This window comes from Bubalus kerabau, chromosome 10, assembly GCF_029407905.1.
Source record: "Bubalus kerabau isolate K-KA32 ecotype Philippines breed swamp buffalo chromosome 10, PCC_UOA_SB_1v2, whole genome shotgun sequence".
In the NCBI taxonomy this organism is placed as follows: Eukaryota; Metazoa; Chordata; class Mammalia; order Artiodactyla; family Bovidae; genus Bubalus; species Bubalus kerabau.
The window spans coordinates 33568440-33584257 of record NC_073633.1 but is presented as its reverse complement, the minus strand read 5'-3'; the positions used below and the strand labels follow the sequence as shown (position 1 = coordinate 33584257).

The following is a 15818-nucleotide window of genomic DNA, read 5'->3' as shown; positions in this document are numbered from 1 at the left end:
TCAGTGTCTGTGTAAAGGTATACCATCTGGTGAGGAAAGAACCTGCTAAAACTCCATTTACAGCCTCTAATCAGACCATTATACCTTCCCTCGGTAGCTACAGAACTCATTGTCCACATGTGGGGACTCAAGGCCACTTTACAGCGGAAGTGCCCAAATCAAGCAATACTTAGGAGTAAGCTGGGGTGCCTTCCACGTACAGAGTCCCATCCAGAACTGCACTCTTGGAGGGAAGTGAGGGAGGGCATATACACCGTTAGGAGCCACGTGTTCAGGAACCACCACCTGTCACCCAGTGCTTGCTGGTGCTTGAGGAAGCTCTATGGAATAAACAAGTCACTAGTCAACAGAACTGAAAAGTAAAATGAAAAAAAAAAAGCCTCAGATGATTTTTTAAAAATAATGGGCCTATTTTTTCACCCTACAAAGTTCTCCTCCCACCTCACATTCCCTCCTCCCATGTTCCCACACTGTCCAAAGAACAGGTCTGAAAATGTCAGGGATCGAAGGGACCAACTCCCCTGAAGAAGTGGGGCCAACATGGCTGAAGCAGGGACCCTGACTGCCAGGCCGCATCCCCTTCACCCTGCACGTGAGCCACAGACTTATGAAGGCCAGTCACAGCCACGGTGCTGGGCGCTCTCACCAGGGGCTTCACCAGGACCCTCTGTCAGCTCTACTTCCTCATGTCACCAGCTGCACTGGGGACAGGGAAGTACATGAGGAATAGACAGACAGAGACAGGTAGGTAGACAGACAGACAGACAGATATCGGATAGACAGACAGGTAAGTAGGTAGACAGATATCGGGTAGACAGACAGACAGACAGGTAGGTAGGTAGATGGACAGATAGGTAGAAGACAGATATATAGACAGATTCTCCTCTTCTTTTTCTCTCTCAAGTAAGCAAAAATAAAGAGAACCCAATGAGGAGTGAAGTGGGACACATAGCAGTTATGATGGCAAAGTGATGAATTCAGTTTGGGACGTGTCCTACTAATACTTCAACTCAACACACTCATGGTCAAGACTGCCTTCTTCTGCTCCATCAGCTGTCACTGCTCACCTCGTCATCGTGCTCAGAGCCTCAGAGTCCCTGCAAATCTTTCTTGTCCTTATGTCTCCTGTCTGGCCTGTGACATATTCTCCTTCGTCCTCCGTGCAGTCTCATCCAGCAGGGAACTGTCTTCCCTGCCATGGCCCCACGCTGTCAGCCCACATCCCCTCCCATTACCCAGCACAATATCCTCCCACTGCTTTTCCTCCTCCAACCTCTGACCTCTTCAGTCCCTCCTTCCCAAAACTGTGGAGGTCCAATCTAGCCATTTCCATTTTCTTGCTAAACAATACTCTTGTGAACAAGTAACAGTAGGAATAAAGGCTAATTTTGAGTGTTTCCCATGTGTCAGGAACTGCACAGAAGAACTTTTATTTATAACCCAATCTAATCCTCATGACAACTCTGAGTTATACTTAATGATTAGCTCCATTTTACAGATGAGAACTAGGATTTACACTCAGGATTGTGTCTCTGAAGGCTATGCTCTTACCCACACGCTAAACTGCCCCCAGATGAAAATGAAAACCAAACTGCTGGTACTAAGTGGCCTAGACCTACCCTGGAAGCCTCCTCTTCTGAGAATACCACAGTCCAGCTATGCTCCCAACTCTGACCACAGCCTGGTCTTTCAGATCTCATCATTCTCCTGTTGTTCCCCAGAGAGGACCCACCAGAACCATACTCATCCACCAAGGCCCATTCAAATGGTCTTCATCCCATGCTCCTACTCTTAATCACTACCAGTCCAAAGCAGATTTCTCCCACCAAGGCAATGGCACTCCACTCCAGTACTCTTGCCTGGAAAATCCCATGGATGGAGGAGCCTGGAAGGCTGCAGTCCGTGGGGTCGCTAAGAGTCGGACATGACTGAGCGACTTCACTTTCACTTTTCACTTTCATGCATTGGAGAAAGAAATGGCAACCCACTTCAGTGTTCTTGCCTGGAGGATCCCAGGGATGGGGGAGCCTGGTGGGCTGCTGTCTATAGGGTCACACAGAGTCGGACACAACTGAAGCAACTTAGCAGCAGCAGCAGCATTATACCAATTATCTTATGTTGCATTCTTTTTCATTTATCATCTAAATATTTACTGATCATCTACCACATGTCATCTACCACTATGTTATAAGGCAAGGGGCCTAGGGTGGTGAACAAGCATGAGCTTTGTCTCATTCATCTTTGAAAAAGGGGCATCTAATAAAACATATAATAAATAACAAGTGCTCAGTGTTTTGATGAATGAAGAACCTTAGAATCATCTGAAAATCTTAAGATAACTAAAATGTTCTCTTTTAGCCAACATGGTTCAAAGGAGTTGAAATGAGAACCATTTGGCTTTCACTAAATTCTTCCGTTAACCTGTTTTTAACTTGTCCTACAACTCTAAACCATACTCAGTTCAGTTCAGTTCAGTTGCTCCATCGTGTCTGACTCTTTGCAATCCCATGAATCACAGCACGCCAGGCCTCCCTGTCCATCATCAACTCCCAGAGTTCACCCAAACCCATGTCCATCGAGTCCATGATGCCATCCAACCATCTCATCCTCTGTTGTCCCCTTCTCCTCCTGCCCTCAATCTTTCCCAGCATCAGGGTCTTTTCAAATGAGTCAGCTCTTCGCATCAGGTGGCCAAAGTATTGGAGTTTCAGCTTCAACATCAGTCCTTCCAATGAACACCCAGGACTGATCTCCTTTAGGATGGACTGGTTGGATCTCCTTGCAGTCCAAGGGACTCTCAAGGGTCTTCTCCAACACCACAGTTCAAAAGCATCAATTCTTCAGCGCTCAGCTTTCTTTATAGCCCAACTCTTGCATCCATACATGATCACTGGAAAAACCATAGCCTTGACTAGATGGACCTTTGTTGACAAAGTAATGTCTCTGCTCAGGTACATCCCAAACAGACTCAAGAAAAACAAATATTTCTAATTTCCAACTTTTTTCTATGTTGTAATACATACTCTTTGTAAAGTGACAGGCAGTTATTTTACAAGTCACTTGCCTCACTTCTGTCTTTCTGAAAAGTCAATGTCCATCCCAAACAACTGAACATAACACCAGTCCACCTGGGAGTGCAAGCCACCTACTGTGTGTGTGCTGAGCTGACAGCAGAATGGGGAGGAAGGGACCACACCTTACCCAGCAGGTCTGCGGCTCGGTCTCTTGTCTGAAACTGTGGGCGGACTGTCTGATCACTGTATCAGACAGTATGCTCTAGCCCTGGGGTTGGGCAGCATATGCCAAACCAGCACTCATTCATTCTTTGTGCATTTTTACAGGGTGAGAATACCTGTCATCTCTCATATGAAAAGAATCAGTGAAATTCTGCTTGAAGAATCATCAAAACTCCTTAGGGAAGAAAATAAGGCAGGAATACAAAGAAAATAAAGAGTGTGGGGTTTATGGATTCATTGAAAGACTATGATACTTGTTGTTATTTTATAGTTTTCTGCTCCTAATTATAGATAAAAGAGTTATTTAAAACTACGAAGTTAAGGATTCTCTTCAGTTCAGTTGCTCAGTCGTGTCCGACTCTTTGCGATCCCATGAATTGCAGCACACCAAGCCTCCCTGTCCATAATACCAAAAACAGTGTGGGAGAAAAAAACTGAATTCTCAACTAATTCTAAGAGGAATTTTCACAGAAAGGGAAAAAGTGGAAGGCCATGCAGCAAGGTAATCCACTCAAAATCATAACCATAATCTTCGGCCCTGCAACCCAGTCTGTATGAACTATAGTCACAGATGAACTGTACGAGGAGTTCACACAGTGGCCTGGTATGAAGGTCAACTCCAGCTCCAAGAACTTGTAAAATTTAAGCTCCCTGAAAACTTTCTGAGCAATTTAGGTAACTGAGACTGAACTGTACACGAAGTACTAGACTCTCCTCTATGTGAAGACTCCGTCTAAACAACAGTGCGGAAGGTGCTGGTCTTTATCCTTGAGAAGAGCCAACCCCCATTCGACACAAAGCTTCGCCTTACCTGCTTGGGGCATGAAGCTTCACCATCCCACTCTTTCTCCTCGGCAAACCGGAACTGTGAGAAAGAGTCCCCTGGGAACAGAAAAAAGCACACAACTTTATATCAAAGCCAAAGGCGAACACTCAGTCCTCTAAATTTCCCTTTGGAAGGAAAAGTGCTGTTTCTGAAGAGCTGACCATCCCAAACTTGGTGATACCACTCGATAGAAGGTCCCGGTCCACATCTTTCCACAGCAACCTGTGTGTAGGGGGCACTTGAAAATATTGTTGACAGTTGTATTCATTGTTTTATTCAACTCTCAATAAGCCACCATCCTATACACTTGAGAAACAGCTAAACAGTCCAGGCCTGCAGACATGGCCATCTACCCATTTTAAGCATATTTTCATCTCTCTATAATGTATGCAAGGAAACTGATATGTATAATTTTGGGTGTAGGCAAGTAGAAAAGGAAGGAGAAAACCAGAACTGAAGGAAAGCAATTCTCCATTGACCCATAATATGACGACTTAAAATATCTCTTTGAAGTGAGGTTACCAACCTCAACCATCACTCCAAAAATCACCTGGTAAGAATGTCAGATGCAAAATAAAACCCAAAGGATGTGCCTTAGATTAGTCAATGTGAATCATGACGCATGGCTGGCATGAGCATGAGCTCCCGGAATAAAGGAAAATGAATCAAGATAAACAAGCTTGACAGATGATTCTGCACAAGGAGCCTGACACAAGGCTTATTTTGTAAATGTGTACTTACCTGATTATTGCATTAGGGATAGCCAATTTATAAGCAAAGAATTATTTCTCTACCTAGCTTTCAGGATCCTCCAAAATGTGGTCCTACCTCATTAACGAACATTTACTTCCTATTTCTTCAGACTTTCTGCTCCAGAGTCAGCCTCTTTTCACATTTTGAACATACTTCATTTTCTATCCTATCCTCATTTTTCTTTTAATCCTTCTTCCTTGTCTGAAGACCCACACACTTCTACCCATTCATATCCTATTTATATTTCAAGATTCAGGTACAGGCCCACTTCCTCCTCCTATGATATCTCTCAGGTTATTTAGCCATAGAATCCATTCTTTACTTCTAACTTAAAAGAGGGGAAAAAGAAGGGAAGAATTCCAAATTAAAGAGAAAAAGATAAAACTTCCAGCATCTAACACTTGACAAGATCAAGTTCAAGGTAAAACAGACCAAGAACATCAGTCTTTATCATGAGGAAGGGTAAAATCACAATCATTAGTCACTAGCAAATCAATGTGATCTCCCAAAAGTATGATATAAAGGATCTGAATTAATAAGGTCTTGTCTGTGTATGTGGATATTTAAGTGCATGTGTACATATATGTATTGTGATTATATGTGGATACTTCATAAATATTTGTGCAATATCAGTATTTTAAAAGGATTATAGAAAGATTACCAAAAAAAAAAACCTTTAAAAATACCCTATAATGTAGCAGTCATACAAACCATATTTGCCGGTGATAAACATTTGTAGCACATATAGGCAAAGAGCCTCTCTCTCACATACAAAGAACTTCTGCAAATTAACCAGAACAAAACCACCTAGCAGGAAAACAGGAAAGGGGGTGAGAATAAGAAATGCAAGTGGCTAATATGTATATATGAAATGAATCATGAATAAATAAAAAATCAATCTGCTAGATTTTTTTAAACTTGGTCAAACAGCTGACTATTTTATGAAATAGTTTGATATTTGTGAACTTCTATATTAAAAATGATCCTATGATTGCATGGATCCTATACTATGTAATCAGTAATAGATATCATCAGTCGTCAGTTCAGTCACTCAGTCCTGCCTGACTCTTTGCAACCCCATGGACTGCAGCACACCAGGCTTCCCTGTCCATCACCAAGTCCTGGAGCTTGCTCAAACTCATGTCCATCAAGTCAGTGATGCCAGCCAACCATCTCATCCACTGTCATCCTAGATAACAGTAATGCAAACGAGGCATGCTCTATGTATTTTTAATATCTAAATATTCAACTTCAAATACAGGTAAGTTTCCAACAGTGGCAAATAGCTTGTTTGAAATCAATGCTCCTACAGAAAACAACTAGGAACTTTCCCCCACCACCATCCCAAAAAATCTACCTGAAGACATTAGACAGTTACCAAGGCAGTAAGGATGTGAGGGACAAAGTTCCCAGATTGAAGAAAAGAACAAAAAGGTGAGTCTAACATTTAGAACTGCTTTTCCCTTTGAGTTTAGTTTCCAAAGTGATACAGAGAGACTGAAAAATTAAGCATCAAGTAATAACCAGGAGATTGTAAAACTACCGAGAACTTCCACTAGTTTTATGGCACTGGGTGGACAAAAATGGGAGTTCAGGGCCCATGGGTGAAGAAGAGTCCTGGAAAATCAAAACTTTTAGATGAAACCCTTAAGAACTACATCTTAGAAGTAGGGATGAAGGAGAAGAGGCCAGCCTCACAAAGTCTGAGGCAAAGGAGTGAATCAACTCAATCTCTGATTCTGACTAAAAGAAGCAAAAGTAAATCCTTTTTGGAGAAAAATGACATTATCAATAGCCTAGAATTACCTCTACTATATATTATATACAGTATTCAAAATTCATTAAAAACCATCAGGTATATCAGGAGATGACACCAAGATAACAGAAAGCTAGAGAGAGGATTAAACCAACCAACCAACAAAATCCAATCAAAAAATGGGCAGAAGACCTAAATAGACATTTCTCCAAAGAAGACATATAAAGACAGACAAAAAGCACATGAAAAGATGCTCAACCATGCTAATTATTTAGTTTGGTTCAGTTGCTCAGTGGTGTCCGACTCTGAGACCCCATGGACTACAGCATGCCAGGCTTCCCTGTCTATCACCAACTCCTGGAGCTTGCTCAAAATAATGTCCATTTCATCGATGATGCCATCCAACCATCTCATCCTCTGTTGTCCCCTTCTCCTCCTGCCTTCAATCTTTCCCAGCATCAGAGTCTTTTCCAATGAGTCAGTTCTTTGCATCACGTGGCCAAAGTATTAGAGGTTCAGCTTCAGCATCAGTCTTTCCAATGAGTATTCTGGACTGATTTCCTTTAAGATTGACTGGTTTGATCTCCTTGCAGTCCAAGGGACTCTCAAGAGTCTTCCCCAACACCACAGTTCAAAAGTTTCAATTCTTCGGGGTACAACTTTCTTTATAGTCCAACTCTCACATCCATACATGACTACTGGAAAAACCATAGCTTTGACTAGATGGACAAAACAATGCCTCTGCTTTTTAACATGCTGTCTAGGTTTGTCATAGCTTTTCTTCCAAGGAGCAAGTGTCATTTAATTTCATGGCTGCAGTCACTATCTACAGTGATTTTGGAGCCCAAGAAAATAAAGTCTGTGACTGTTTCCATTGTGTCCCCATCTATTTGCCATGAAGTGATGGGACCAGAGGCCATGATCTTCATTTTTTGAATGTTGAGTTTTAAGCCAGCTTTTTTCACTTTCTTTCACGTTCATCAAGAGGATCTTTAGTTCTTCACTTTCTGCCATAAGGGTGGTGTCATCTGCATATCTGAGGTCACTGATATTTCTCCTGGCAATCTTGATTCCAGCTTGGGCTTCACCCAACCTGGCATTTTGCGTGATGTACGCTGCATAGAAGTTAAATAAGCAGGGTGACAATATACAGCCTTGACATACTCCTTTCCCAATTTGGAACCAGTCTGTTGTTCCATGTCTGGTTCTAACTGTTGCTTCTTGACCTACATACAGATTTCTCAGGATGCAGGTAAGGTGGTCTGGTATTCCCATCTCTTGAAGAATTTTCCAGAGTCTGTTGTGATCCACACAGTCAAAGGCTTTGGCATAGTCAATAAAACAGAAGTTGATGTTTTTCTGGAACTCTCTTGCTTTTTCTATAATCCAAAGAATGTTGGCAATTTGATCTCTGGTTCTTCTGCTTTTTCTAAATTCAGCTTGAACAGTTCTCGGTTCATGTACTGTTGAAGCCTGGCTTGGAGAATTTTGAGCTTAAAATTTTTAAGAGCCATTAAAAAAAAAATCCAGTTATCAGACACTAATCTTGTGATTTTTGCAATGTAAAAATTTCAAAAATAGGAAAAACTATAAAAAATCACAATGACCTTCATAAAGTCATTTTTTTTCTGTTCCGTTATGGTTTATTACAGGATAGTGAATATATTAATAGTTCCCTGTGCTATAGAGTAGGATCTTGTTGTTGTCTATTTTGTATATAATAGTTTGCAACTGCTAACCCCAAACTATTAATTTATCCCTTCCCAAACCTCTTTCCCCTCTCGTAACTGTAAGTTTGATTTCTATGTCTGTGATTCTGCTTCTGTTTTGTAACAGAAGTTCATTTGTATCATGTTTTAGATTCCACATACAAGTGATACCGTATTGTAATTGTCTTTCTGTCCAAGAAGTCATTCTTGATTGATACCAAATACTCACATAAAAAATATAAAGAAAAGAAAGTGAGAAAAATAAGATATTTAAGCCCTTTTTGTTTACAGTAATCAAACTTCAAAACAACACAATTTTAAAATCCTAATGAAGCACATAGAGGCTAATCTTAAAAAAAAAAAAGCTGGTTAAATGACTACTAAAGAATGTCTTACATGGAACCTAAAAGACCCCAAATTACTAAAGCAATCCTGATGGAAGTAAAGCAGGAGGCACAGTGCTCTTAGATTTCAGACAATACAGTAATACAAAGTTACAGTAATCAAAACAGTATGGTATTGGTATTATACAAAAACAGACATATGGATCAATGGAACAAAACAGAGTGCCAAGAAATAAACCCACATACCTACAGTCAATTAATCTTCAACAAAGAATGCCAACCTCTCTAATTCTCTCACTAAAGATGAAAGTGTGTCCATATTTGTCAAAATTACAACTCCTAGAATCAAGAGTACTTCTAGAAAACATGTTACCAAAACTCTTCTTATGTCGAGACGTACAAAACAATGGTGATATTAGTAAATGTGTTACTCCTATATCTTGTACATCAGACATTTGGATTTCTTTCAATAAAAAAGCATGATGTATTCACAATGCCTTCAATTCTGCTCCTGCTTTACTCTCTGGTTGAGAGAGTTCCTGTCTCTCACACTAACAATATGAATCAGAATGAAGCAGTACAGAATGGAACCCAGTGAAGAACAGGGAAAGCCAACTGTTGTTGACATGGAATAAACATGGTGAAATGTGTCTTAGGAGTCATAAGCATTCAAAGTTTTAGACACTCACCAGCTGAGTGTTCAGAAAGTAATTAAAGCAGAGCATAATGAACAGAACCAGAAGCATAAAATGAGTATAGCACTTTCTTCCTTCTCTTTCTTCAAAGACTAATTTTATGATGTATAAAAAGTTGTGGAACTGCCTTGCTGTTTACTTACACCATATTCTCAAACAAGATGGAGACAAGCTAGTGTTTATTACATAAGGTGCTTGAATAACAGCAACAAAATTCCATAATACTCTACTTTGAAGCTAGTGTTTACTATATAGGCTGCTTGAACAACAGTAACAAAATCCCATAATATTCTACTTTGCAGATAACAATAGCAAAATAGAAGGCCTGCTAAATCCAATGATTATTTATTATGAAGTAATTTATTCACTAGAATCTACTGAAAATGGGGGAAGGGGGAAAAGAGGGATTTAAGCAAAACTGATGCACCCTGAGAGTTCACATTTTTCCTGTGTTATACAAGTCCCATTCTATTGCAACAAAGCTGAAGTTGGTGTAATGCAATAAAAGCTGAGATACAGGTGATACGGAAACAATTCTGTGTCTCTTGAGGTTCAACAACATCGCTCTACCGCCACATTTCTGGAGCCAAAATTAATGACGGATTTTTTTTCTAATCAATCAATTGCAAAAAGCAGCAAAAAAAAAAATGTTAGAAAGTTAGGTATATGTGATCTTAGGTATCCGAAAGAATATTTCAAGCAGTGCACAATGCACATGAAAAGATATTCAACATCACTAATTATCAGAGAAATGCAAATCAAAACCACAATGAGATATCACCTCATACCAGTCAGAATGGCCATCATGAAAAAGTCCACAGCCTTTCAGCCTGTGGACACTGTCAAGTAAGCATCACTGAAGTCTCTCCCTGCTCCACGGTCATCATGTCTAAGTCAGGGTCTCTCAAAGAGCCTGAACAGCTATGGAAGCTTTTCCTTCGTGGACTGGGCTTTGAAACAACTGATGAGAGTCTGAGGAGCCATTTTGAGCAATGGGGAACGCTCACAGACTGTATGGTATTGAGGGATCCAAACACCATGTGTTCCAGAGGCTTCGAGTTTGTCACATGTGCCAATATGGAGGAGGTGGATGTGGCCAAGAAGGCAAGGCCACACAAGGTGGACAGAAGAGTTCTGGAACCGAAGAGGGCCGTCTCAAGAGAAGATACTCAGAGACCTGCTGCTCACTTAACTGTGAAAAAGACTTTTGTTGGTGGCATTAAAGAAGACACTAAAGAACATAATGCAAGAGATTGTTTTGAATAATATGGGAAAATTGAAGTGATTGAAATCACGACTAAGTGGCAAAAAGAGAGGCTTTACTTTTGTGACCTTTGATGCCCATGATTCCGTAGACAAGACTGTCATTCAGAAATACCACACCGTGAATGGCTACAACTGTGAAGCAAGGAAAACCCTATTCAGGTAAGAGATGGCTAGTGCTTCATCCAGCCAAAGAGGTCTAAGTGGTTTGCAGACTTTGGTGGTGGTTGTGAAGGTGGTCTTGGTGGGAATGACAACTTTGGTCGTGGAGGAAACTTCAGTGGTCGAGGTGGCTTCGGTGGCAGGTGTGGCGGTGGTGGATATGGTGGCAGTGGGGATGGCTACAACTGATCTGGTACTGATGGAAGCGATTCTGGAGGTGGCAGAAGCTACAGTGACTTTGGCAATTACAATCAATCTTCAAATTTTGGACATAAAAGGAGAAAACCGTAAGCAGAAGTTCTGGCCCTTATAGTGGTGGAGGCCAATACTTTGCCAAACCAACAAAACCAAGGTGGCTACGGTGGTTCCAGCAGCAGCAGCTATGGCAGCAGAAGGCTTTAGTTACTGCCAGGAAACAAAGCTTAGCAGGAGAGGAGAGGGAGAGAAGTGACAGGGAAGCTACAGATTTGTGAACTCAGCCAAGCACAGTGGTGGCAGGGCCTTGCTGCTAAAGAAGACATGGTTTAGACAATACTCATGTGTATGGGCAAAAAACTTGAGGACTGTACTTGAGATTAATTGCATAACAGGTTATTTTAGTTCCTGTTCTATGGAAAGTGTAAAGCATTCCAACAAAGAGTTTTAATGTAGATTTTCTTTTTGTGCCAATGCTGTTGATTGTTATATATAACAGTCTGATCACAACGCTGAATTAATATGTCTTAAAAAAAATTATAAATATTAAATTCTGGAAAAGGGGTGGAGAAAAGGGAACCTTCCTACACTGTTGGTGGGAATGTAAGTTGGTATAGCCACTTTGGAAAACAGTATGGAGGTTCCTTAAAAAACTAAAATTACCTCCTAGAGTAATCCATGGACTGCAGCCCACCAGGCTCCTCCATCCATGGGATTTTCCAGGCAAGAGTACTGGAGTGGGGTGCCATTGCCTTCTCCAATGGAAATAAAAACAAAAGTATACATGTATACCTGTGGCGGATTCATTTTGATATTTGGCAAAACTAATACAGTTATGTAAAGTTTAAAAATAAAATAAAATTTAAAAAAAAAAAAAAACAAAAGTAAACAAGTGGGACCTGATTAAACTTAAAAGCTTTTGCACAGCAAAGGATACTATAAGCAAGGTGAAAAGACAACCCTCAGAATGGGAGAAAATAATAGCAAATGAAAGAAGTGACAAAGGATTAATTTCCAAAATATATAAGCAGCTCATACAATTCAATACCAGAAAAACAAACAACACAATCAGAAAAAAGACCTAAATAGACATTTCTCCAAAGAACATACAGATGGCTAACAAGCACTTGAACAGATGCTCAACATTGCTCATTATTAGAGAAATGTGAATCAAAACTACAACAAGATATCACCTCAAATGACCATCATCAAAATGTCTACAAAAAATGCTGGAGAGGGTGTGGAGAAAAGGGAACACTCTTGCACTGTTGATGGGAATGTAAATTGATACAGCCACTATGGAAGACGGTATGGAGATTCCTTAAAAAACTAGGAACAAAACCACCACATGACACAGCAATCCCACTCCTAGGCATATAACATGAGGAAACCAAAATTGAAAAAGACACATTGTTCACTGCAGCACTATTAACAATAGCTAGAACATGGAAGTCACCTAGATGTCCATCAACAGATGAATGGATAAAGAAGTTGTGGTACATATACACAATGGAATATTACTCAGCCATAAAAAGGAATGCCTTTGAGTCAGTTCTAATGAGGTGGATAAACCTAGAACCTATTACACAGAGTGAAGTCAGTCAGAAAGAGAAAGATAAATATCATATTCTAATGCACATATATGGAATCTAGAAAAACGGTACTTGAGAATTTACTTACAGAGAGAAACAGACATAGAGAATAGACTTGTGGCCATGGGGAGATGGGGGAGAGGGTGAGATATATGGAAAGAGTAACATGGAAACTTACATTGTTATATGTAAAATAGATAGCCAACAGGAATTTGCTATATGGCTTAGAGACTCAAACAGGGGCTCTGTATCAACCTGGAGGGATGGGATGGGGAGGGAGATGGGAGGGAGGTTCAAAAGGGAGGGGATATATGTATACCTATGGCTGATTCAGAGGTTTGACAGAAAACAACAAAATTCTGTAAAGCAATTATCCTTCAATAAAAAAAATAAATTAAAAAAAAAAAAAAACTAAAAGTAGATCTACCATATGATCCAGCAATCCCACTCCAGGAAATATATCTGGAGAAAACTCTAATTCAAAAAGATACATAAACCTCAATGCTCACAGCAGCACTGTTTTCAACAGCCAAGACCTGGAAGCAACCTAAATGTCCATTGACAGATGAATGGATTGAGAAGACATGGTGTATGCATGTATTATATATTACTGAGCCATAAAAAGAATGAAATAATGCCATTTGCAGCAACATGGATGGACCTAGAGATTATCATACTAAGTGAAGTATACTAAGTGAAGAGAAAGACAAATACCATATCATATCACTTACATGTGGGCTCTTTAAAAAGATAATACAAATAAACTTATTTACAGAAACAGACTCAGACAGAGAACAGACTTGTAGTTATCAAAGAGGAAAGGGCTGGGGGAGCATACATTAGGAGCTTGGGGTCAGCAGATACAAACTACTATATGCAAAATAAACAACAAATTCCTACTCTATAGCACCGAGAACCATATTCAACATTGTGTAATAAGTCATAAGGGAAAAGAATATGGGGGAAAGGGCAGTGCACAATGCTTTAATTTGGAGGATTCCATCAATGAAACTCATGATCAAACAAATCTCCACATCTAGCAGTTAATGAGGAGATAAATCTTCATCTAGTCTATTATCTAGTTTTTATCCAGTTACTCTTAGAAAGTACAATTGTGCAAAGTACCATTACCCTCAACGGTATTCTATTCTGGCAGAACTAACCAAATAATATTGTGTTCCTCCACCTACCTCAGCCAAGCTAACATCTGTTGAGCATCACAAATGTGTAGGATGTGGTACAGTGACTATAGGAACAATCTAACAGCAGACAGTGGTGAGAAATAAGAATGCCTCTCTATGGTCAAAATTAAATCTGGCCACTAAAAACCTTCATAATCAAGTTTTAGTTTTATTTGAAATTTCAGATTTTTTTCAGGTATTTCAGTACATCCATTCTATAACAGTGATATCTAGCTTTAGCTGCAGCTGAATATGATTCAACACTTGACATTTTGGCCAGAATACATATTTAATGTGTATACAATAGTCAATTAGTGACATTTTATATGGTACAGTAGTTTATACAATATATGTACATCATGGTGACTACAGGTAATACTGTATTGCATAACTGAAACCTGCTACGAGAGTAGATCTAAAAGTTCTCATCACAAGAAAAATAAAACTGTAACTATGTACGGTGATGGATGTTAACTAGACTTATTGTGGTGATCACTTTGCAGTATATACAAATACTGAGTCATGATATTATACGGTTGAAACTGTTACATATTATACTTCAATTAAAAAAAAATACAGCTTTGTATGTACTGCCATGGAAAGATGCCCATCATATCAATTGTTTCATGAAAAAAATCAAGTTTTAGTACAGTATGAATAATACACACACATATATGTACATGCTATATATGCACATACATATGTGTACATATCACAAAAATACTAATACATGCATAGAAATAAGTCAAGATGATTCTATTTTAAGAATGATTCTCTCTCAGAGGGCAGGGTTGAAGGAGACTTATCCTTTCTGTATAATACATATTCCAGTTGAATTTTCCTTTGTAAACAATAAGCATGTGTTACTTTTGGAACTGAGCCAAACAAAAGAAGGAAAGCTAGAAAAAAGCTGAAACTTCTTAAGGGCAAAGACCTTCTCAGAATGCATTTAAGACAAAACATCCATAGACTTTAAGAGCTGCAGTACTAGGTGTCATTCATTCTAATGCTCACTTTCTAGAACAATAAAGAAACTTAGGCTCAATGGCCTGACTAGCCAGTTAATGACTGGACACTAAGACCTTGACTCTTAACATTCATTATTATACCTATAATTAATAACAAAGCTCTTTCCATTATTTCTACTAGTCTTCTCAGTCATCTGAGTTCCCTAGGAAAAAAACATACTCAATAAATATTTCATTTACTGAGTAGTGACATTTGATACACTACTATTGATATGTTAACAATATTTGAAGATAGGAAAATCCAAACTCAAAAACAGAATTCCTCGCTTTAGGAAACATTTCAGGGGTTCCTGTAAATAAGTACTTTAAAAAATAAGAGTATTTTTATAGACCTCTAAGTATTCTAAGAGCAGTAGCATCAGAGAAATAAAGGTGATACACCAACCATCACTGTATGGTTGTATACCCAGTATACTCACTCTGCCTGACTTCTCAAACTAGTCTAACACAAATTTTAGGATCAGTGACAAAGTGGACACCAAACTTGCTAGACTTCTACAATACCAACATGCTATCAAAAAATGTACCCTTTAGTCATAGATAAGACAGCTTTGAATGTTAGGTTTTACCCTTGCAGCTATATCAGCATAAAAGAGCTTTCACTCAAGTAAAATAACATAACCAGTAAAAGTTCAGGCACAATCTTTATCTGGGCAAAGAAACCTACAAGACTTTCAGTTTCAAAAATACAGGTCAGATGTATATAAAGAGCAAATGTGGAAGATGGACAATGTACCCAATGGAGTGGCAATTCCCATAACAGACATCTATCCTAGGTATTTGGATATTTTCCTTATCAAACTGGCCCAGACCCTTGTTGTATGTCTATTTGGAAACCAACTGTAGAAAGCAAGAGGAATGTAGCACTACTTCTGGATGAGTATTTCATTTTAGGGCTTCCCTATTGGCTCAGACGGTAGAGAATCTGCCTGCAATGCTAGAGACCTGGGTTCAATCCCCAGGTTGGGAAGATCCCCTGGAGGAGGGCATGGCAATTCACTCCAGTATTCTTTTTTTTTTTTTTTAATTTTATTTTTAAACTTTACATAATTGTATTAGTTTTGCCAAATATCAAAAT

At 39.3% G+C, this 15818-nt stretch overlaps 1 protein-coding gene across 2 annotated transcripts in view; it reads right to left on the bottom strand.

Moving 5' to 3' along the window:
- Positions 1 to 15818, bottom strand: part of AVEN (apoptosis and caspase activation inhibitor) — a 193642-nt gene that overhangs the window by 6903 nt on the left and 170921 nt on the right. For both annotated transcript variants that reach the window (XM_055537257.1, XM_055537258.1), the window contains exon 3: positions 4048 to 4118. In XM_055537257.1, coding sequence (XP_055393232.1) covers positions 4048 to 4118 — 71 coding nt within the window. The remainder of the gene's footprint in view (positions 1 to 4047; positions 4119 to 15818) is intronic.